The sequence below is a fragment of the Protopterus annectens genome, chromosome 10.part0 (assembly GCF_019279795.1).
Source record: "Protopterus annectens isolate FY-2018-M chromosome 10.part0, PAN1.0, whole genome shotgun sequence".
In the NCBI taxonomy this organism is placed as follows: domain Eukaryota; kingdom Metazoa; phylum Chordata; order Ceratodontiformes; family Protopteridae; genus Protopterus; species Protopterus annectens.
This window is the reverse complement of record NC_056744.1, coordinates 1653549304-1653574709: the sequence shown is the minus strand read 5'-3', so window position 1 is coordinate 1653574709 and position 25406 is coordinate 1653549304. Positions and strand designations below refer to the sequence as shown.

The 25406-nt window shown below is 41.8% G+C and overlaps 1 protein-coding gene across 1 annotated transcript in view; it reads left to right on the top strand.

Annotated features, from left to right (window-relative positions):
• The window catches only part of LOC122814372 (zinc finger protein 420-like), a 263065-nt gene that overhangs the window by 205694 nt on the left and 31965 nt on the right, over positions 1–25406 (top strand). Inside the window, exon 8 of the mRNA XM_044086957.1 lies at positions 24596–24718. Coding sequence (XP_043942892.1) covers positions 24596–24718 — 123 coding nt within the window. The remainder of the gene's footprint in view (positions 1–24595; positions 24719–25406) is intronic.

Sequence of the window (25406 nt, the reverse complement as noted above, 5' to 3'; positions counted from 1 at the left end):
TAAACAGCTGAAAAAGATATTTTTTTCCTACCCATAACTACATTAGAAGTAGAGTTAAGAACCAGATGCTAACATTTGTTGATCAGCAATATTGGTTTTCAGTTAATTGGTTGTGATTTTGATGAGAAAAAGAAAATGAACTCCAAAAACAGAATGCTGCCTCCTTTGAAAGGCCGTGCATTCATTTATAGGGAGGAAAGAAAATTCCACAAGATAGTTTTACTTATCAGCATGCACGCAAGTCATAAAAGGTTTTGTAGTAATTATTACTCTGTGAAGAATCTTTGGGTGATGTTGTTCCTCAGAGAATGTGAAGCGGTTATATTTGTGATGATAAATACCAGTTTCTCCTAAAATAATTTCTTAAACTTGTTTCCTGGTGTATTTATTGTTGCTTTTTGAGTGATTCTCCCAGACTGAGCCCAAAAATGGCTCACTGGGACCAGTGCTGTACCTCAGTCAACAAACAAAAATCAAATAAATATTTTGACAAGTTAGAACATTTCTGTTTTTACATACCTGACATTTTATGCATTGAGTTAATTTTTTGAGGTTAATGTAGCAAAGTTAAATTAAGATGTAGCTCAAATGAACCAGCAAGAACCGAATACAATATAAATCCACAGTGTGTCACATGACTCCTATTCTTGTTCCTTTGAGACAAACTAGGAAAAATAATCTAAAATCGTTCAGATTGAAGACGTCAGTCAAACAGTTAACTATCCTTAGTAAGTTCAACAAAGTCTGACTTAATATGGTTTTCTTTATTGAAGTTAAAAGCATTTGTGCAGTTTAAGAAATCTCGCACAGAAAACTTTAAACACACTCTCTGTTAAAGCTATAACAAAGTCAAAAATCTATTTTTGGGACATACTTTTCTAAATGAAAAGTGGTCAGTCTTACTAGTTAAGTACACCACAAGACATTTTTATTAAGTCAAGACAACATATGGGACAAAGAGTTTAGTAGAACAAAAGCAAAGTTGATAAACTTTATAGGTTCATAGGTTCATAGGTTTATACTAGGCTATCTGCCCAAGGGCATTTATAAGCCTAGCCCATAGTTATTTGGCTTTCGCCACCCCTTTAGTTTGAATAAAACTATGCCTATTATTTTGCTGTGTCTCTGTCGAGCAGTGACACTGAAGTAATCCCTGGGGTATATCTGCGATCCCCCATCCATTGGTCAAGATTCCTCTTGAACAAGGCCAGCGAGGTGCTCTGCCTCACATGTACCGGGATTTTGTTCCACAGCATAGGGAGTCTCTGGGTGATGAATCTGTCCCTCCAGCACGTTCTATTAATAACCGTGTCAAGGTTTAAGTCTCCCGCCCTTGTGGTTCTGAGGGATCTAGATTTTTTGAGGTGAAGGATATTCATCAAATCTGGGTTTGACATGGCCTTATATGTCAGGCACAGGTCACCTCTGAGCAAGCGGTATGCGACTGAATAGAGTGGGAGTTCTTTCAGTCGGGCAGCATAAGACATATTTTTGAGACCCTTTATCCTTTTGGTGAGGAACTTTTGGGGCCTTTCCAGCTGCTGCAGGTGTCGGGTCAGATACATTCCGAATGGGGCATTGTACTCAATCATAGATCTAATGAGTGATGAGTACAGGGGGACGATGACCTCCCTTGATCTAGATGTGAATCCCTTCATGATCAGGTGGGCAATGTAGAAGGTTTTCCTAACTACTTTAGCAACAGGAGTGTCAAACGAAAGGCTACTGTCAACCTGGGTCCCCAGATCCCTGATGACTTCTTCTCTGCTCAGTGGATTGCCACCTATATGGTAGCTAGGGGTAACCTTGTTTTTCCCGAAGGGTATGACTATGCATTTCTTGGCGTTTAACTTTACGCCATGGCTCTGGCACCAGTTATCCGTTACTGTGAGGCCCTTCTGAAGGATATCTGTGTCAGATGTGTTTTCGACTATGGCGCCCAGTTTGTCAGCCATAACCCTCCTGTGTTTGCTTGTACTTCAGAAAAGTAGATGCCGAACAAGAGTGGACCCAGGACTGAGCCCTGTGGGACACCACTTGTAACAGGCTTTGAGTCTGACATGGCTCCAGCAACTCTGACCCTGTGGGTTCTGTCACTTAGCCAGTTTGCAACCCATCTTGTGATGTATGGGTTTACATTCAAGCTGATGAGTTTTTCGATGATACCTGAGTGGGGTATTGTGTCGAAGGCCTTTGCCAGGTCGAGGTAGGCTGTATGGACTGCCTTTCCCTCATCAATGGCCTTGGTGACTGTTTCGAAAAAGTCAACCAAGTTTAAAAGGCATGATCTGCCTTTGACAAAGCCAAACTGGGTTGGATCCAAAGTCTGCAAGTTCCCTATGTCTTTATTTATGAGTTCCATTAAGATCCTCTCCATGGCTTTGCAGATAAGGCTTGTCAAGCTAATGGGACGGTAATTTCCAGGGTCGGTGGAGGCACCGCCCTTGTGAAGTGGGAACACAGTCGCCGAGCGCCACTCCTTGGGTACGTATCCTGAGGTGAGGCTAAGATTAAACAGCTGTCCTACCTGCCGGTTTAATTCCTCATTGAGTTCGTGGAGCACACAGCCGGGGACACCATCCGGTCCCATGGATGCTGTGTTTTTTGCCTTGGAGAGAGCAGTTCTCACCTGGGCGTTGGAGATGTTTGGGGGGCTACAATCCTCTGGTATAGATATCTCTCCTTTTGAGGGGGAGGGGGGGGGGAGTTTGCACTGAACCTGTCAGCCAGTATGTTGGCAATGTGTGTAATCTTCACATCATTTTGAACTGATTCTGAGCATATCTGGGAGTTTCCTCCTAGGTTTCTAGCATAGCTAAAGAAGGCCTTATGATTGTCTTTTGAGTCCTTGGCGATTTTTCTCTCAAACTTTGCCTTGGATGATTTTATGAGAGCTCTTAGGTTTTTACTTATAGTGATCAAAGGTGTCTTACCTTTCAAGGATTTTGCTCTATCTTGTAGTAGCTTCCTCCTTTTGTTGTAGAGCTTGTTTATGGCTGGGGTCCATCAGACTGGATGCTTGCCTTTGGTACAAAGAGTCTTAGTTTTGTTTGGGATTGCCTGATCCATGCAGTCCTGTAGGTGCTGGTAGAAGGCATTTGCAAGTGATTCAGCGGTTTGAGTAATGTTTACCACTGGCTCAGGGGCCTTAAAGGAGACCACACTAGTTTTTAGAAGTGTGAAGTCGGCTTTTGAGAAGTTTTTTACTGTGGTCTTTTTTATTTCAGGTGGGGGCGGGATGAGGACCTCCAGCGAGATTAGTTTATGATCTGATCTCACCAGTGAGAGGGTATACTTCCGGTGTTGAACATTGTGATCCCATGTTCGTGATGATGAGATCAAGTATGTTTTCTCCCCTTGTGGGGATGGTGACTAGTTGTTCCATGGCATTTGAGTTTATGAATTCCAGGAACCTTTGGGCTAGAGTGTTTGGGCTTGAGTAGTGTTCCCAGTCTATATCAGGGTAGTTGAAGTCACCTAGTATGATGGTGTTTGGAGATACATTTATCCCCTCCAGTGTTTTCAGGAAGGCCATGTGAGGTTCCTGAGTTTGAGAGGGTGGCCTGTAACATGCTACAAATTGCAGAGCAGTCTTGCCTATGGTTAATTGCATCTGGATGGTCTCCGATGCATCGTGCGTTGCCACCAACCTTGAGGTGTGGGTGTCCTTTATGAATATGGACACCCCCCCCCTCCTTTCTTGGTGTTGTCTGGATTTTGGGGCCGGAACGCATGATATGAGGTGAAACCTGATAGTGCTGGGGTGCTCTCAGGAGCCTTGAACCAGGTTTCTGTCACAGCACAGACATCGATGTTCTCCATACTGAGAAGGGCCTCGAGTCGTGCATCTTGAGATTGAGACTTCTGGCATTGAGCAGCATTACCCTTAGTTTTTTCCTTTTTGTGTTCTAGGGTGGTAGGTTTAGAATTTGAGCCTTGCCTAAAAAGGCACTATGGGGTGGCAAGAGCCTTTGCCAATATCCGGAAGCCCAGGGGTGACAGGTGCAAGCCGTCCCTTGCGAAGCAGCGTGGCTTGTCCAGCATGTCATCCCAGGCAGACAGACATTGGATCCCCTTTGAATGACACCAGAATTTAAGCCAATTATTAAAGCTGATCATCTTATCACTGTATTGTGGCATCATTCTAGGTGAAGGTAGGATACTGTTCAAGGTCAGGGTCATACCTGCCTGGGCTACATAATCAGAGAGCTCCTCAATGTCTCTTTTCATGTAGTCCAAGGAGGTACGTCTCAGGTCGTTGACACCAGCGTGGACAATGACTGAGTCGTACTTGTACCTGCTGTTGAGAGACCTGAGTGCTTGCTTTATGTGGTAGATTCTAGCGCCCGACAGGCAGCTTACTGTGACCTTCTCCTTACTCAGTCTGGTGAGCGGGACGTCAGTGTGTCTGACTATGGAGTCACCAATGACGAGTGTGTCTGGCTGTGTTTTTGGCCTTAAGGGCTGTGACTGTTTGACACTCTGACTGTGTGGTCTATGTGTTGCATGTGTTGGGTCCTAAGGTGGTAGTTGTTTGGGTGTCTGCTTTGGTGGCCTCTGCTGTTTTGGTAGATTTTTGATCAGAGCCTCCGAGTATGTCTTTGTGTGATTATGTGTATGATTTGAAGTTGTGATGATACTATGTGTGACTGGGTATGTAGTGTGTGTGGTTACCTTCTCCTCCTGTCTGGTCTTGCCAGTCCTATGTTGCGAGAGCTCAGCCTCCAGTTTGGCCGTATAGTTGCATCTCTCGCATGTGTTTGTGTTTTGTGGGAGAAGGAGAGGATTGTCTGTGTACATGAGGCAATTGTAACATTGCCTCAATATTCCCAGGTTCACCAGTTGAGCAGGAGAGGACACTAGCAACTGATCCCTCGACATACTAGAAGTAATAGATAAAGACACTTACACAGGACTCCGGGGATGTGGGTTCTAGGCTGGTGGGGTACTATCTATAATAAAAGTGCTTTATCAAGGTGCAAGTACTGTAGGAGTAAGTGCTAGGCTTTACAGATAGAGAATAGTCTACTTGGGAATCAAGTAGAGATGAACTTTTTAGTTATAGGATACGCTGGTTAGATCAGCAGTACAGTTCGAGGAAGGTAGTATTAAGGGAAAATTTGAAGAGTGGAATTTAGGTGGCCCGAATAGTTTAACCTTGTTTAACCGCCACTGCTCTTGTGTGCAACAGTGGCAACTCCGCGCTAAAGCGGGCTAACGCGTGCTTTATAGCAGGGGGCTGGAAAAAACAGGAAATGACCCAAAATGGCCAACAAATTACTAGTTGCTGTCTCTAACCACTCCTCTGAGGACAAACAGCAGCTCAGTACTCCCCACTCCCACTGGTGAGTAAAGAAACTACCTCTGGCCACACAAGAAAATGGAGGAACACAGGAACCAAATACAAAGCCCAGGGATCAGCAAAATCTGATCACTGGAACAACTAGCTAGGAAAGTTTAGGAAAGGAGAAGTATTTTTTTGTTTTTTTGTTTTTAGTTTTTTTGCAAACAGACAGAAAAAATACAGTAAATGCTTTGTTTTCGACTAAATTGCTATCAAAGGCTGGTACACTTGAGTGTATTAGCCTGTTTGTTACTTTTAAGCAAAACTTTAGCCAACAAGTGCAATCAACAGTTTAAGCACAGAAAAACAGGAAAATCAGGTAATAAAACAGTAATATAGGCACAAACAGTAGTCGAAAAGCACAAAAGATCGAAAAATGCAAAATAAAATGTTTAAAAAATACTTATAATCAAGAAAGTTGCTTTTTCTGCTCTCTGCTGGCTTAGGAACTCTGCAGGGGACCACGAGGAGCTATGCCAAGTTCTCTACAAAATGTGTGGAAAGTTGCTTATCTTTCAGTATAAGAGAACTGGTTCAGTGGTTGGACTGAGAAAAACAGCCTTTCTGTGCGTCGTAATTAATGTTATTAAAGTATGAAACTGTGGCACAACATCAGAGTAAGTCATTTGAGCTGAAAGTACACTAATGGACTTCATCTGCTTCATTACTAAATATTCTGCTTCTACCAAACATCTGAGTGGGTGTAAAATATTTATTATGTCTGAATAATATAAACAAAATGCTGTTTGTTGCTTAGCAGGGAATCTAGGAAAGAAAGGAAACCAAATGAAAATGGTAAACTATTCAGACTACAGTGGAGATGACCAAAGGAAGTGATGCGTCTCTGTAATGCCTGTATTATGGACATCTGCATCTAGTGGTCACAACTGGTAATGCATGCAAAAGTGACAGCCATCAACAATAGTAGCGCATGTGAAACAGGCTGCTGTAGACCAGAAGAGGTTAACATAGCCCATGGGCTGTGACTTCTATAAATACAAGGATATTTTCTATTACATAGCTGTATTATCTGTTCCAATATAGATTACTTCAACTGTATTCCTTACTCTTGTGTAGAATGTGAATCAGTGTACCATACTTTCTTAACTTATATGTAATAGTCTGAGTGAAATTGGAACAAAATTAGAAAATTTATCCACAAGCTAATAGTCTCTATAATATGTAAAACTCATTCCTTTTTGACGTAAAGTTTATCAAAATGTGAGCATTCATAAAGTTAGCCACTATAATGTCCCAGGTACTTAACAAGGAAAATTTTAGATTTCAATAATTTATTGCAGTATGACTTGTAGCTTTCAATGCCAAATGGAAAGCCCCCCCCCCCAAGGGATTTATTGTATACAGATTACATTTTTTTGAACGTTTGAAGTAGTAAATTGTGATAATCCTGTAGGAATGTAACTTAGAGCAATCTCACTGCAGATGTATCCATGTGTCAAAATCTGCACATGCACACCACATGGGTTACTAGTTACAGAAATCCATTCAGATCATAGACTGACTAAATAAGGCCAGTGTGATAGCTGTTGGAAAATTGTGATTTTCCAGAGTGAAATAAGAGACTTTTAGTAATTGATCCACTAAAAATAAATACATTAATAAATTATGGAAATTTCTTTATTCTTTCCGACAAGTAAATTTCTCAAAAGTTGAGAGTCAGTTTACTGATTTCTTGTAAAAAGTGGAAAAAAAGCTTCTGGATGAAACAAATAATTTCCCTTCAACAATTCAGTTCATCCATCCACAATCCCTTTTTCACATTTTTGCACATGGGGTTGAGGTGTCACTTCAAAAGTGACAACTTTGTAGAGCCAAGGTTTACACCGCCGGGTGGCTAACCCTGCCATGGTCGTTCTTCCACACCATACACTCACATGCACACTCACACATATGCCAATTTAGTGTATCCAATCCATTTACTGCATGTCTTTGGAATGTGAGAGGAAATCGGAGCACCCAGAGGACACTCACCCGAACAAAGGGAGGACATTGATTTTGTAAATATTAACTTGAATGGTAAAAATCATAAGTAATACAAATGATTAATTTTTACCTGTTGTATTATTTCCAAATTAAATGGCACCTGTTATGATAGCTACATAACAAAAGAGATGGAGAAAGCTGTTTATTTTGTTTTTAGTCTATGTAAAGGAAGTCAGAAAATCACTTTTCAAGAAAAACTCATCCAGTGAAAATCTAAGTTATGTGTTGGCTTTTCTTGTATCAATAATGTTTATAAATTATTTTAAGAAAAAAGATGAGAATTAGAAGCCATGAACTAAGATCAATGAAAAAGGATGAATTTGCCTACTGAATTAAAAAAGTGATTATGTTTGAACAGTGTAATATAACGGGTATTAAGAGTTACCTTATGTCATAAAAACATGAATGCTGTGGGTTTGAGCTGTGTGCAAACCATAATAAATTTTAAAGAAGCTATCCCTCTGTAAGAACTTAGACAAACATTTTTGTACCAGTGCATTTTTAGAAGTAGTAAGGCATTCATAACCATTAAAAGGTCAGACCCATAGCTCTCAACCTGGAAACATAAAAAATCTGGACAAGGCCCATGAAAAATAGGTACAAATCTGTATGCTGATTAACATAACATTTGCATATATAATTATGTAACTTTGCCCACTCCAGTGGGATTATGGGATACCAACTTTCAAATGCAAACTGAAGAACAGACGCCTGTGTGGTCAGGGAAGTAAAACCTTTGCAAAAAATAGTTCAGACAAAGAGCAACCTCAGGCTAGCGGCTCTTGGTTACGGTGGGCACCTTGTTTTGTACAGGTTGCTCAAGCATTATGCATCTTCTTGAAGTCTCTAGAGCTTTTGAAAATACGTTGGTAGAAGAAAGTGCTTATCTTTTTACTTTAGTTGCTCAATAAAGTTTTCTTTTAGTTCACCTGATTTTTTTTTTATTTAGTTGTATTCATTAATTATGTAGCCATGTAATTTTTTAGGATAAAAGTGGTTAGTATTATTTTGTAGCCATTCCTATTGTAAAAAAGATAGACATAATTAAAAAAAATTATTACTGTGGATGTGGTGCAGCTGCTACTGCTATTGAAATAGTAAATGGATGAGAGCTGCATGTCTGCGTAAGAGGCAGTGTTAGATTAATCACTGGTACCATGAGTTGATGTGCTGTAACTAAAGGAGCTAAAAGGAGAATTAAGTTATGTTTACTCATGCAGCTAAATCTGTGAGTAATGTGCAGGCATTAGTAAATATAAAATGTGGACCCCACCATTTTTTCTTTGCTACCTTTTTACCTCTTCATCTTGAAATTCTATTTTTGAAAAGCAAGCGTAACACACACAAACAGACCTGGAGGTGATAAGATGTTCACACATACTTTTTAAATACTTTAAAAATACATTTTTAAATGCTGATGTCATGACTTTCTTGGTTATGTCTGTTTTGCCTGCTCCTAGTCTGCTTGAGTTGAACCTTGATGTAAAGTCAGCTCCCCAAAACTTTCCTTTGTGGCACTCCATTAATGGCATCTGCACAGTAGTGATGGATCCTGATGGCTACTGATACTGCACAACAGTGATGGATCCTGATGGCTACTGATACTGCACAACAGTGATGGATCCTGATGGCCACTGATACTGCACAACAGTGACTGATCCTGATGGCTACTGATACTGCACAACAGTGACTGATCCTGATGGCTACTGATACTGCACAACAGTGACTGATCCTGATGGCTACTGATACTGCACAACAGTGACGGATGCTGATGGCTACTGATACTGCACAACAGTGATGGATCCGGGTGGCTACTGATTGTACAACAGTGATGGATCCGGATGGCTACTGATACTGCACAACAGTGATGGATCCGGATGGCTACTGATACTGCCTCTCTAGTAAAAACTGCAAAATAGCTACAGAAAATGCATGCATCTGGATTTTGATAACACAAAAAAAAGTATTCAAGTGCTTCAAAGTTCAACTGATCAGCAGCTGTTTATTTTGCCTAGTGCACTGTGTATCATTTTACTGGATGGCAGGATTAAAACATGACTTTGAGGCAGAAAGCCCAAATTGTGAACCAGTCATACAGTGCTAAGTGGTAAGCCCTGAGCCTAAAGGGTTATCAGGTATTACTGAAAATAATGAGCTTGCATTTCTTATTTTACTGTTACCTTGGCCTTGCATTAGTCTCCACCCAGGCAGTGCACCTTAAAAATATAGAGCTGACAGTGATTTAACACCTTGTTGTCCTTTGAGGACTACAACATGTTTTTAATTGCTGACCTGTTTCCCTGTCATCAGTAAAAAAACACTAAGTATTTGTTAAACCTATTTTTTTATCAGCAGTTTAACACTTGCCTGCATTTATAGGGGAGTTCGATTTTACTCACCAATTATATCTGCTGATTTTGTTTAATGTTCGCTTGTATTTGTACTTCTCTTAACAGCTTGTCATATGAGTAAACACCATTGCACACTTCTCTGTGTCAACCTCTTGTTTGACTGCTACAGTCAAGTGCAACTCCATGCTGGACTTTCACAAATTCTTGCTTATCTTCCTTGCCATGTTCCGTCCTTACTGCCTTCTTTCCTCTCTCTTTGGCACACACGCACACAGACACACACGCACACAGACACACACGCACACAGACACACACGCACACAGACACACGCACACAGACACACACGCACACAGACACACACAGACGCACACACAGACACACAGACACAGACGCACACAGACACAGACACACAGACGCACACAGACACAGACACACAGACGCACACAGACTCACAGACGCACACAGACACACAGACGCACACAGACACACAGACGCACACAGACACACAGACAGGCACACAGACACACAGACAGGCACACACACACAGACAGGCACACACACACAGACAGGCACACACACACAGACAGGCACACACAGACACACACACACCATAATATTATTTCAGCTTTCTCACCAGCCCACCGTTCGAACCTTGCTGTGAGACCTTTGAAATAAAATCCTTGCCGAAAATAACATCTTTGTTGAAAATGAAGCCTTCTAACTAAAGGTAAAATCCTTGCTGTTCTTCCCAGCTGAAATGCAATCCTTGCGAGACCTAAATAACAATAAATCCTTGCTGAAAACTAAGCCTTCTGACCAAAAGTTCACATTATGGAATTGGAATGCAAAGTGTAGAAAACTACTACAGGCAAATATACTTAAAGATAACACCAGTGAGTTTGTTACTGCACTTTTTTTTATATACAGCATAGTGCGGAAATGCAGTGCGAGTGTTTGGAAGAAATGCATTCTTTTGTTGAATGCCCTGGCATAACATGGAATTCTTGGCTTATTCTTAAGTGTGTTCCCCTTTAAGACTATAGGTCTGAGGAAGAGGACTCTGAATCCTGTTTTTTTTATCTTTTGAGGACACTGTGGTTTGTATGGTGGAGCATTTTAAGTGGGATTGTTCTCAGGTCTCTAATATACAAAAGAGATTTTATGAACTATTGCAGATGATCTCTCCTAAGCCTTGTGCAGTACCCCCTGTTTTGATTGCTCATCTAGATATCTTTTCCTTGGCTCCTGATTCCCAGCCTCCAGCCTCTAAGAAGCCTGATTTTTTTTTTCTGTAAGGTGCCTGAGGCGTTCAAGTTCCTCTGCAAGTGACCTTCTTCTGATCCTGTTATGGTGTCTGTCTCTGCTGACAAGCCCTCCAAGCTTTTGTCCTCTTCCATACTGCTTCCTTCTGATAGTGACAGCCAGGCTATGAAGACACTGGGGAGGAAGGTGTATACTTCTGCCACTCTGGCCTTTAGAGCTGTTAATTATTTTGGCCCTTCTGTCTCAAATTGGGAAGGTTGTGTCTGACCTTCCACTTACTGAGGGTAAGAACGCTGCTCTGTCCTTGCTGGGGTCCAATTGTCAGGTTGCTTGTTTCTCCAAGTACAGCTACAATGCCGGAGATGCCTCCTCTATGGCTGCAGCTTCAGGTTGTGTTATGAGGCTGTACTCTTGAATTTGTCTCCAGGCTTTATCTGACTATATCAAGGCCACATTCCTTGATGATCCTTTGGACAATCAAAATCTCTTTGGGTGTGCTGTGGCTGACTTATTCAAGACAAAGGGTAAAGTGATGCAGGATCCAAAGCAGATGTTTGTTCTGCTATTCCTGTTCCTAAATTTTGGAGGAATTATCTTGCTAAGTTTGCTTTGTGTGCAGACAGCCAAGTCACCCTTTTAAGGGGATACGGATCCCTACATGTGTCTTTTCTGATAAGCTCACCCAGACACCTAGACCCCAGAAGCCTCCTTTTTCAGGACAAGCCTTCTTCCAACTGACATACTGCCTCTCCTTCCCCTTGGTCAGGGTCCTCTGTTTCAGATTGTGTCTCTCTTCTGATCTGCAACATATTACTTCAGACTCCTGGCTTCTTTCTATCATCCATCCTGGTTATTTTATGGTTTGGAAATCCCTTCCTCCTTTTCTGTCAAACCACCTTCAGACCTACTAGATTTTCATGAGGTACTGCTGGATTTACTGGATCAAGGCACTATTCAGGCTGTTCTAGAGGCCCAAAGCGGAAATGGGGTTTTACTCCAGGATGTTTTTGCTGCACAGGAAAGAGGGGACCTGGAGACCTATTTTGGCTTTCTTTTCTGAGCACCTTTCTCAAGATCCCTCCTTTTCAAGATGCTCTTCCTCCAGACTATGTTCCCTGTTTTGCTTCTACAGGCTTTTTTGTCTTTCTAGACCTGAAGAATGCCTATCTTAATCTTTCCATTTTAGGAAGTTTTTTTTATTTTATTTTTGTGTGTTTCTTTCATTTTCACTTGTCTGCTTTGTGTTTTGGCCTTCCAACAATCCCAAGGGTATTACCTCTCAATGTCAGGCTCCTGTCATAGCCTTTTGCTTGCAGGCCTTCAGAGGATACAAATATTTCCTTATCTGGATGACCTGTTTTTTGAAGTTCCTCCTCAAAGCAGGCTCCTGCAAGAACTGCACCTCATCAGTCTCTTTTGCACAATCTGAGGCTCCCCATCAATCTCAGGAAATCTGTCCTCACTCCTTCACGGGACCACATTTTTCTGGGTTGCAGGATACAGATCATTCACATGTTGGCCTCTCTCCCTGCTTCCAAGTTTCTCTGACCATCTTTTTCCAGTTTTTAATTCCTCTTTGTCTCATTCCAGCTAGGGGCTTCCTCAGGGTCCTAGGTTCATGTCATTTCCCCGTGGTTCCTTTTGTCAAGCTCCATATGAGTAAGCTTCACTGTAACCTGAAAACAGTGTGGCTACAACATTGCCACCCTCTGGAGTTTACTGATGTACTCAGTGAGGCGCTTTCGTAGTCCCTGATATCCGCTACTACAGATTCACAGGCCTCTACTGAGATCCATTCGGAGTCTGGTATGTCGCGAGATGCTTCTTTGACTATGGAACCTGCGGATGTCTCTACCTTGGATGGGTCCAGAGCCGCTGTGCAGGCACCGGCTTTTGAGGATATATTCAGACCTACCGATTTTCATATTAAGCTGACGACTTTGTTTCAAGGTAAGAATACCGAATTCCTCAGGCCTAAAGCTCACACTAGGCCTAGGAAAACCGATGACCAAAGCGCATTCTCAGGCCCATATGCCTCAAAAACAAATGATTAGAATGGCTGAAGACCTTATTACGTTAATTTGGGGAAGCCAGCCTTTCCCCTCTTAGAGACCTAGAACTGATTTTCTTTCTGATTCTTCTGATCAGAAATCTGATATCTCTAGTCCTTTGGACTACCAAGATTTACCTTTATCTACTTATGAGGATTCTGATGCAGAGGATTCCATTCCCTCTGCTTCTCCTCCAGAAGATTTTTAGCCTTGCATATCCTTAGGGAGCATTTCCGCTGGGAAAGCCAGGACTATTCTCAGTCCAAAAAGAGGCTTGGGGAATTTTTAAACCTGCCTCAACACAGGCCTCTAGCCATCCCTCCTGTTTTGGAGATTGTAGATTGTTTTCTTGGAATTCAGCCTTACCCCCAGACATTTTGCCTCCAGCTCCCAGGAAACCTGATCGGTACTATGAGTACCTGACTCTCACAAATCCCTCTTCAAGAATCCTACTGTGGATCCAGAGACAATTTCCCAAGGACCAAAATGCATTAAGGCTACTACCGCCAAAAACCCTACCCCTTCTGATAGGGACTCTAGAGCTTTAGACAAATGGGGCAAGAAGGTATACACTTCTGCTACTTTAGCCATTAGGGCTTTAAATTGCCAGTTTCATATGTTAAAGTATCAGCAGCATATTATGGGACTACTTAAACAGAAAATGATGTTGACTCCTGACTGTGCTGAACACAAAGATTTACAAGAGTTGATGCATTCTGCTGACCAAGTTGGTAAACATACTTTGCAATGTGGTTTTGATGCTTTAGAAGCATCTTGCAGGGCTGCTGTCACTGGATCTGTACTTAGAAGGCATGCTTGGCTTAAGGAACAAAACTTGCCAGATCATATTAAAGCTAAATTACCGGGTGTACCCTTAAACCTAGAGCGCCTTTTTGGCAACAAAGCAGAAGACGTCCTCAAAAGGATGGAGGAAAAAGCTAAATCTATGCAAACTGTTAAAGATTTATTACAAGTACAGCCACCTAGATTCAGTAGGCATTGGCCTTCAAAGAACTGGTCCTTTCCAGTCCCTTCCAGGTCATCTCAGTCCAAACCCAGGAGCAACAGACTACCAAGACTTCAGTCTCAGGCTATGCACAGATCTAAGCAGTGGGGGGCTCCCACTTCCAAAAAAAGGTAGTAGTAAGCCACCACCTATGGAAAAATTGCACAATGACTTATCCTTTACTCTTCCAAGCCTTGCTCAACTACTCGCTCCCTTAGGAGGAAAGCTCGCCCTGCATGCAAAAAACTGGGAACTCATTACCCAAGACAAATGTGTTTTAAACATAGTTTCCCTGGGATACAGATTCCACTTCCACTCACTCCCAACCCCAAGTGGATGGCCAGACCTCACTCCAAATCAGTGGGCGGAGGCCCAAAAACAAGTGCTCTCTATCTCTCTTCAGTATCAGGGCCATTCAACCTGTCCCAGCAGAACAAAGGGGACAAGGTTTTTATTCAAGACTGTTCCTGGTTCCCAGAAAAGAAAACTCCTGGTGTCCTATCCTTGTCCTGTCTATTCTCAACACCTTTCTGGTGGTACCAAAATTCAACATGCTTACTCTTCAACAGCTTCTTCCTATGCTAGCCAAGGATGCCTGGCTGGCAACCCTAGACTTAAAAGAAGCTTACCTGCACATCCCAACAAGGGAATCCTGCAGAAAATACCTACGTTTCAGGGCAGGCTACATGCATTATCAGTTCTCTGCACTTCCCTTTGGCTTATCTACTGCGCCCAGGGTATTCACAAAGTGCCTAGCTCCAGCCATTGCATTTTGCAGGCAGAGAAATATTCAGATTTACCCATACATGGATGATTGCCTGAGAGACTTTTAACCTCACTGGGTACACCATTAACGAAAAGAAATCACACCTGTTACCCTGCCAACAGATTGTATTCCTGGGAACAAGCTTGAGCACAACTTCCCAGATGGCATTCCTCACTCCAGAGAAACAAGTTTATTTGACAACCTACTTCAAACTATTGGCCACAAAAACCCAGCTATCTGCAAGGAAAATCCTGCAAGCCCTGGGATTCATGTCCTCTTGCATTCTGTTAATTCCATATGCAAGACTGCATATGAGGAAACTTCAGTGGTATCTAAAAAGTCTATGGTGTCAACATTCTCAGGGTCTGGAAACAATGATTCCTATCAACCCTTGTCTAAGGGCAGAGTTCCTTTGGTGGGCAGAGGCCTGCTACCACAACAAGGGACTCCCTTTCACTCTAACCCCTGCCGCCCAAACGCTATCAACAGACGCATCAGACTATGCATGGGGGACTCGCATGGCAGGGCAGTGCATTCAGGGCAAATGGAACCCAAAACAGATGCATCTGCATATCAATCAAAAAGAAATGTTGCTGTACAGAATGCTCTGACAGCCTTCAAAGACCTTATTCTTCCAGGACAACTATTGGCAAAGACAGACAACACCACAGTTATGTGGTACATAAAGAAGCAGGGGGAACCCATTCCTACCCACTCTGCAGACTAGCCATGGCTCTACCATGAGCTACCAAGTGAACCTACAAGCCCAATTCCTGCCAGGCAAACTAAATTCACTGGCAGATGACTTGAGCAGAAATCTCATGGACCCACACGAATGGAAACTGGAACCCAAAATATTCAAGCTCTTGAGGAACAAATGGGGGACAACAGAGGTAGACCTGTTTGCCTCCCCTCAGAACTAACAGTTGAACATATTCTGCACCAGAACTCCCCACAGTCAAGCTTGGAAAGTGGATGCCCTGTCCTTTACCTTGGAAAGCCTCTTGGTTTATGCCTTTCCCTCTCTGCCTCTCCTCTCGAAGGTTCTACTAAAGATCAAACAGGACAAGCCAAGGGCAATACTGATTGCACCAGACTGGTCATGCCAGCACTGGTACCACATTTTGCGCAGTCAGACAGTGCTACAACCATGGCACCTGCCTCAGACCCCTTCCCTGCTGTCTCAGCAGGCGGGCCAGATTCTGCACCATCAGCTTCAAACCTTGAACCTTGCAGCCTGGCTAATTTCCTGAGCTCACCTCTAGCAATCCTCAGTAAGCAGATGCTGGATGTCATTCTTGAGGCAAGGAGGCCTAGTACTAGAAAATCCTATTCAGAAAAGTGGAAAAGATACTGTTTTTGGAGCCATGCTCAGGGGATGGGCACAACAGTGCCCAGCTTACCTCATATTCTAGATTATTTAACAGACATGCTCCACAAGGGCCTATCTTTCTCTTCAGTTAAGATTTATGCCTGTGTCATTTTAGCACAATATAATAGTAAGCCACCCCTCTTCTCTCATCCCCTGCTATAACAATTCCTTAGAGGGGCCAAAAATTTAAGACCCCCCCCCCAGGAGAGCTCCCACTCCAGCCTAGGACCTTAACTTTGTATTGGAAAAACTCACTCTTACCCCCCTTTTGAACCAGCTGATACAGCAGAGTTGAAATTCCTTTCTTGGAAAACAGCCTTACTTCTAACCATCACTTCAGCAAGAAGAGTACCTGAACTGCAGGCCCTCATGACAGTGGAACCCTTCATTATCTTCCATGCGGACAGGGTTTCCCTCAGGACTAATCCATCCTTTATGCCCAAGGTGGTGTCTAGTGTGGCTCTAAATCAATCCATTCATTTGCCTACTTTTTTCCCTAATCCTCAAAATAAAGGGGAAAGGATACTGAATTCTCTGGACGTATACAGACAGCTTAGATTCTAGTTGGACAGGACTAAGCCTCTCAGAAAATCTGACCAGCTGCTAGTTAGCTTTGCTGCAGGGGCAGAGGGGAAGGCCATTTCAAAGCAAACCATTTCCAAATGGATAGCCCATTGCGTTCATGTCTGCTACAAGCACCATGGAAACCCTACCCCACAGAGGATAAGATCACATTCCACCAGGGCTGCGTCTACCTCTTTGGCATTTCTCAGAGGAGTCCCTACCAGGGACATCCTGGAAGCTGCTACCTGGAGCTCTATACATGCTTTCACCAAGCATTACCACCTGCCTATCTTTTCTAAATCCAGAGCTGGATTTGCCATAGCAGTCTCACAGGTCCTGATTGCTGGCCCTAATGCTCTTTAACTACCTCCACCCTTCCTTAGCTTTGGGAATCAATACAAATGTGATGACTGCAACAGTGAAACATGAAGAACATAGTACAGTTGTGTGCACTTACCATAAATGTAGATGTTCGAGTGTATTCACTGTTGCAGTCTTGGTTACCCTCCCTCCAGCCCCCTGACTCCTCTTGACTTTTACCTTTCCTTCTTGTTTGCCATATATTCCATCATGTGTATTTGCTTTTTGCTGGGGATGTTCCATACCATATAATTGCTTCCTATTGTGGGGGCACCTGACATCAGGGGCAAGAAAAACTGATGTAATGGCATTGGCTGCATGTTTTATACCCCTGACAACCTGACGTCATGGAAGAAGTGACAGCATCTGACGCAGAATTCCGAAGACTCTGGTATTCAGGCCAGTTGAGGGCTACCTGTATGCAGATAACCCAAATGTGATGACTGCAACAGTGAATACACTCTTAACATCTACATTTATGGTAAGTGTACACAACTGTACTTTCCTGTGCTTCCTTGTTTCAAACTCAAGCTTCATGGATTCAGCAGGTTTCTCTAAACCCGGTACTACCCTTTCAGACTCCTACATCCTCTCGAGCTGTTCACAAACACTTCAGATCTGGGCTGGGGAGCCTCCTGCAAAAATCTAAAGTTTCAGGGTCTCTGGCCTCCTCATCAGACATTTGACATCAACATAAAAAAAAGGACTCTTTTTCCAGCTCTTCAGGCCTTCCACACACTGTATTTGGCCCAGGCCTTTTGAAGGTTTTCACAGACACCACAGTTATGTTGCTTGTCAAGAAGGGGGGGGGGGGCACAAGGTCTTAACTTCTCTGCAGATCAGCCCTTCAGGCCTGGTACCTGACTATCCACCTCCAGTTGACCCTTCCTGTGGTTTACATTCCTTCACAACCTTGTGGCAGATTACCTGAGCAGGTATAGAGCACAGCTTCACAAATGGATGCCTCACTGAGACGTGTTTCTGGATATAGTACATCCTTGGGGTATTCCTCAAATGGATCTGTTTTGCCTCCCCTCTGAACAGACAACTTCCTCATTTCTGTTCCAGAGTCCCAAGTCCTCTGGTTTTGAAAATGGACACCATGTCCTTTTCTTTGAAGGGAATATTCTTGTATGCTTTTTCTCCATTTCCTCTCCTTTCCAAAGTCCTACACAAGATCAGAAAAGACTCTCCAGAAATCCTGTTGGTGACAGAACTTGGTGACAGCACTGGTTCCCCCTCCTCTTTCACTTGTCCAGGGGCAATCATCACATGTTGCCTCACTGGATGGGTCTTCTCACACAAGACAAGGCAAGGGGTCTGTCATCCATTCTCACTTATCCACCCTTCAACTGACACTGTGGGTGACAGGATTTTGATCCCTTTTAGGCACCAGTTTTCTGAGGATGTGTTTTGAGTTCTGCAGCAGGCCAGAAAGTCCCAAACTGTAAAATCCTATATGGATAAGTAGAAAAGATTTTATTTTTGGTGTCTTAAACATCACCAGGATCCTTTCTCAGTGGGGGTCCCATTGGTCCTCTCTCTTACTTGTTTGAACTATTACTTGCTGGCCTAGCATATTGTTAAGGCTCATTTGTCAGCAATTCCCGCTTTTATGCCTTAAAACTCTTCACTGGCTTCTCATTTTGAGGTCCAGCAATTCCTTAAAGGTATCCTCCACATCATGTTCCCAAGAAAGCTTATCTGTCCTTCTTGGGACCTTAATTTTGTACTTGAAAAGTTGACTTAGGCTCCTTCTGAGCCTGCTGCTGCTTCTTCCTTGCAACACTGCACTTGGAAGACTGTTTTTTTACTTGCTGTTGCTTCTGCCAAGAGAGAGTTTGAGCTTCAGACTCCGGCTATTCCCTCCCCCCTTCTTGATTGTTTTCATAGTTACAAGGTGTCTCCGAGTTTTGAATCCTTTCTTTAAGGGATAACTCACGGATTACTTTGGGCATAATCAGTCTATTCGACTTCTCTCCTTTTTTCCTTCTCTGCAATCTGCTAATGAGAAGGCTCTTTGCTCCATGCACTACATAGACAGCTTAGGTATTATTTAGTTATGACAAACACTATTTGTCTGAGAAACATTTTCATTCCAGGACATTGGGCTTGGCAGACTCTAAGCAAAGCATCTCCTCCTGGATTTCTAGAATAATTTCCTTTTGATAGTCTTTTTATGGAAAACAGCTTTCTTCTGTCTGAACTTATTCTACTAGGGTGTAACTTCTGGAGCTTTTTTTCAAAGGTTTTGGTACTAGTTCCATTCTGGGAGATGCTACTTGGTCCTCTGTGTACACCTTTACTAAACATTACAAGCTGGATGTCATTTCCAGAGCCAGGGCAGGTTTTGCTAAGGCATGGGTCGGTGGAGGGCTCTTCTGTTCCTTCCTCTTCCCAGCCTTCATTTAACTTTTGTGCTTTCCTACAGGTGATGAATAGTGCAACAGTGATACTGAAGATGTAGTGCAGTTGTGTGAAATCTTACCATACCAGTAGATATCCTGCTTTTGAATGTTGCTGCAGTCAGTCCCTCCCGCCTTACCCCTTTTTGTTTCTTGGTTTGTTGGGGACATTTACTGGCTGAGGGGCCATTGTCCTTCTCTTATGTTTATCTGAGGTTTAAATTTCTTTATAAATGGCATAGTTTTGTGGAGACTGTCACTAAACAAATTCCAAGTTAAAGGCTCCAGGCTTTGTAAATAAAAAGAAGTGTGCGTATGCTGTATTTGTCAGGAGACTGAGATAAGTAAACATGTGTTTTGCAATGCTCAAAGTTAAATGTTTGGTATATATTACAGCCCATTTTTCTTAATTTTATTTCTCAGTTAGAGGTGCAGTTGTGCTTGTAGGGTTTCAAACCCACTTTGAAGCTTCACATATAGATACAGTTACATGTTCTCCTTTTGGAAGATTTGACAAGAGGGGTGTGAAGTACTATTTAGTATAAGTGGAACATACATATTATTGAACAAGATGCAAAATACATTCTGTGGATCAATTATGTGAACTTATCATTTTACTTTGTGCATAACACTTTAATTTACCTTAGTATGCAGTGCTGGGGTTCTTTCACATCCACCTGAGCTACAATCAGCTGAGGCAGATAGGGTCTGTGTTAAATGTCCCATCCAAAGTATTTGCTTAGTTACTGGTCTGTTTCAAACAAGTAAGTGATGTCCTTTATTCTGGGTTTATATCACACTGTCGAACGACCTATTCAGCAAATGCCTCTTCATCGAATGTTATTTGTCAAAACCTCTAGCCATTAAACGATCATTTTAGTGTCTCCCCTAGGGAAAAAAAACAGTGGGCCATCATTGGGAATTTGCCTCTTTTCCCCACTGTAGTGTAATCTCTGAGTTGGGATATTTAATTGGGGGGGTGTGGGGGTGTAACCCTCCACACGAGTGGGCTTTAAATTTTGTGATTTTTTTTTTTTTTTTTTTTTTTCCTGATGATCGGTAGTTGGCCTAGTGGTTATTTTCCCTGGGAAAAAATCCACTAAAATGATCATTCTACAGATAGAGGTTTCAACAAATACTATTCAGTGAAGAGGTATTCACTGAATAGGTCATTCGATGTGATATAGACCCCTTTATTGTTGTAGATACAATGTGTAAGTTTACCACAGTACAGTGAATTATGTTTCTTGTTTTAGAAAGAACACTGCAGGTTGGGGAGGGGTTCCTAAAAGACTTCAAGTAGCCATAAAAGTAGATAAATAATCATAGCCAGTTCTAATTCTCCTAAATATAAATATTCTTTCTCACTTTTTATTAGAAAGTGCTGCATATTCATTACATTACCTTTGATTAGAGAATGGGCAACCTGTAGATCGCGCACTGATTGGAGAACGAACAATCTGATATTGTTAATCCTCGTTCATCCCTTATGCATGGGTATCGGTTCCGACCACGGAATCAAGCCGTCCATTTTCCAAGCTCGCGTCCGCTTCAAACTCTCGAGCTAAACTCTTACCCACAATCCCCCTCTCCTTGTTACCTCAGATTTCGTTTGCCACGTTGCCATTCGGTCGTGTCAAGCTACTTCTCTTGAGCTAAGTACAGTTATTTGTTGTTTAATAGTTTTTCAGATTACTTTTCTGTCAGGAAAGTCTATATTTCTTTGTCTCTTACCCTATCGCATCTAGCGTACATATTTTCTTCAGGTTTTTCTGCTCTTTTCTTTACCTTTTTACCTCAAGGTATTCTCTCTTTACCATCGTTGGTAATCCTTTCTCTTTTTCCTCATACCTTCGGGTATTCTTTTGTACCATTGCTAGTACCTTTTTCTATTGATTAATTTGCTGTCATGGCAGATAAGAAAGGTAGTCCGGGGTTTAAGCGGTGTTCTGATTGTGGACACAAACTACCTACTTCTGATGCACACTCTTTGTGCGTTTATTGTTTGGGGGTGTCCCACTTGTCTGTTGACCCACCCTGTACTATTTGTGAGAACCTTTCGAGTAGAACCATGTTGGAAAGGAAAAACAAGCTGATACTGAAGGGACTTCTTAAATCTTCATTTTCAGAGGCTATTTTTGGGTCGGAGGCCTCAACCCCTCCTAGAGTCCATAAGAAAATTTTGGATGTTCCTACCAAGGCTAAATCTTTGCCTTCGTCCCCGTCTGGGGACTCCCACCAACCAAAAACCTAAAAAGGCTAAAATTTCGGCTCCGGAGAAGTAGACTCTGGTTTATTTGTATTTGTTGGTGTCTATTTTGTGGTGGAGGGTAGGAAGTATAGGTTTGTATTTAGTGTTTCGATATTTTGTGAGTCAATGTTTTGAAGTTTCAGGAAATTGAAGTTTTGATGTTTTGGTGTTGATATTTTGGTCTTTGGCATTTTGAAATTTTGTTATTTCAAATTAGAGCCATATATTTTATACATCATATAGAATTTTGCCATAAATAACCTACATGGACAAAGTAAATGCCTGTGTAAGTCTGAGTTGCTTCAAGTTTCTTAAATGTGCTTATTGCCTGTTATTTCCAGATATTTTGTGGTAGGGAGTTCCATACTGCAGGTGCATGCTTTGAGAAGGATGTTTCACATGTTCTTTGAAATGAGGTGTACAGAGTGTGAATTGTCTGTAGATGAGTGTAGGGCATAGGTAGTTTGCCTAAATATGGTGTTAAGTGCTAAGGGTGGGCAGTGGGAGCTGTACAGGCATTTGCATGTGAGACAGTTAATCAGGAGAGTTGTCCTAGCAGCTATTGACAAAACACTTGGATTTTTCTAGTAACAGTGATGCTCTCCGGGACCTCCTTTCTTTGCTGTTACTTACAGATTGTAGATGTTCTTGCACTGTGTTCAGTACAGGTAAAGGTAGGCAGTATTCTAATTTTTGCAGAATCTCTCTGGGTTCTGATGGAAGAAGGTAAGAGTCTACCAAGATTACCATATAGATACTAATTGTGAGTGATGTTTTGCACGTGTTGCAAAATTGAATGGCTGATCAGAGGTTATACACATAGGCAGTTTTGTGTCTTGGGGGTTAACAATGTTTAAGGTGGATTTGGATTTCAGTTTTTGACATATTCCAGATAACACAATAGTTTTTTTCTTCCAGTGTAAGACGAGCTTCCTGCCAGAGAGCCTTTTCCATAGTGAGTTGAAATCTTGCTGTAGCTTTCTTTGTAATTTGTGAGTAAACTTATCTGAGCATAGTATGATTATATCATTTGCGTAAAGGGTGCTGTTTAGGTGTCGGAAGTCAAACAGTAGGTTTTTAATGAAAACTGAAAAGGGAATAGGACCAAAGGTTGGGCCTTGTGGTACTCCTGATGTTAAAGTACCATTTTAAGATGTGTTTGGCACATAAGTGACAGTAGAGGTTCTTTTTGTTAAGCATGCAGTGAACCATTGTATGGCGCTTTCTCCTCTTCCAGAGTTGGCTAAGGGTTTAAGTAGGTGGGTATGAGTGAGTGACTGAGTCAAATGCCCATTTCAGGTCAGTGAAGAGGGCTTCTGTTGGTTGCCGTTTATCCATTGCTTCAAAGATGAAATGTAGTCACAGTGAGTAATGCTATTTGCGTACTAGATTTGTTACAAAATCCATGCTGCCTGTTTGATAGACTATATCACAAACTGACCTACATATTGGTTGCACAGTAGTTTTTCCATGACTTTAGCTAATGGATACAGGACAAACATTAGTCTGTAGTCAGAGACAGACTTCGGTTTTTAACTTTGGGGATTGGCACTATAGTAGAGTGCCCCTTGGGTAAGTGGGTGTATATTTACATTTGTAACATGTTTACCAGATTATCACAGTTAAGTTTCAAACTGCCTACCAGTAAATTGCAACATTTTGTTATACAGCGGCCTTATTTAATGCCTACTACATAAAACTGCTTTAGCCAGTAGTCAAATGATTCAATTATCTCGGCTATTGTCTGACCACCACTTCCTGCAGTTTACGGTTTATCAGCCTGTGTCTTTATCCATAAGGTCCTTCTTAGCTTTTCAGTGGAAATTTCAAAAAAAATAAAGAAAAACTTCCATTGTTTTACAGTTTTTATGGATGAAAACTATTTTAACTTGCTGGCCTTAATTTATGTAATTGTCCAACACTGATGTAATTCAAGAAGCTAGCCCCAAACAACTTCAGCTACATACGTTATGCCTGTGTCATGTTGCTTAATTTCACTTTTCATAAACTGTTTTTGAATGCCATAGTAACAAACCAGACTTGCCTTGACCTATACTTTTCCCTTTACAGCCATATACTCTTTTTCTTGGGGTAGCATTCTACCTCTCATCTAATTGTAACTGTGTCATATGCTGCTGTTTATTCCTGCTTTGTAATTTTCCTGTATTAAGCACTTGGATAATTTCTGCCTTGCGTAGTCTGTTCATGACCTACTGTGCCCTTTTCTTTTGACCCTTGATCAATTTCTTATTTGTTTCTCACTATAATTCCCCTTCCCTACGATTACACAACAGCTTCCCACACTGTACCTCCCTTTATATCCTCAGTCCTTTCTGTTACCCTTTCTTATCTCATAATTTAGCTTTTGTCCCTTCTTCCTTTCTATTTCTGTCCTATGACTTCTGTTTACAGGGTTTCTCTGCTTTAACTCAATTGCTTCTATCAGCATCTCTGGTCTCCTTTCTGATAATTGTATGATAGATACAACCTGTTATTCCTCGTATGTTTCACCCCTGCTTTGCTTTCTCCCTTAGCATTGCTTGGTCCTGTTGTACAGAGCTCGGCAGTGACTTGCAAAACATTAGTAATATCTGTACCTATTTTAATGTTTGTGTGATCTTCTCTCTGTCTCTTGTGTGCGTGTCTCTCTCTCTCTCTCTCTCATGCTTAATGGTGTACTGTGATTGTCTTTACTAATGTTGAAACTATACTTTTAAATATACATTTGTTACCTTTTTGTCAACATATTTAATGAGTTTGTAGCACTTGTCTTTGGGCCTGGAGTGAAAATGGGCCTTTCTTATGTCTCACATCCCATTTAACAACAAGTATAAAGTACTGTCTTGTTTTGCTTGCAGGCTACGACATCCTTCCAAGCGCATTGTTACTGCTTTTAAAAGAGCATGGTGGACGACCAGAAGGTGGTGTGGAGGGGAAGATTATCCCTGGACAAAAGACTATTCTGGAATATAACCTCCACAGTAAGTGAACAGTTTACTAATTTTTCTTTTATATCATGTATCTGTTTCTTAATGATTTTTTTATGAATACTAGAGAATATGTATAAACATGTGGTAAACTAGACACAAGGAAATAACTTGGATAAACAATCATACGTGTTGCACTGAGGTATTTTAACCTTAAAGTATTTATCACGCTGAAAGTGACACCGAATTACAAGTTGGTAGATTTGTGAAAGACTTGTGTGGATGCTAAAGGCAGGACTAATTTTTTCAGTTTTGAGTAAAACTGAGTAGGACAAATTCAGAATTTGGGCTGTATAGCCAGTTGTGAAACATCTTTTATGAAATTTGACAAAATTAAAGGGTTGGCATTTTTTTTTTTATTTTTTCTCCCTTTAAACTGAATGTCTCCATGTCCTCTGATGCTGGAATGAGATGGGGCACTGATGACTAATACCTTGGAGGTTAACCATCCTGTCTGTGGTCCGGCCTCTGAGTTTGATGTACACAGATGGGCACCTGGACATGAATCAGACCGAACTGGTGATAAGAGCACCAGGGGAAACTAGTAAACATGTAGGTGAAGGCCAGATCAAGGATATTTCACATTCTAGTGGGTTCCTTGACAATCTGATCTAGAAAATTTTTGTTTATGAAATCCAGTAATTTTTGGGCGTAACCTTTTGTTTGAGGTGTACATTTCCCA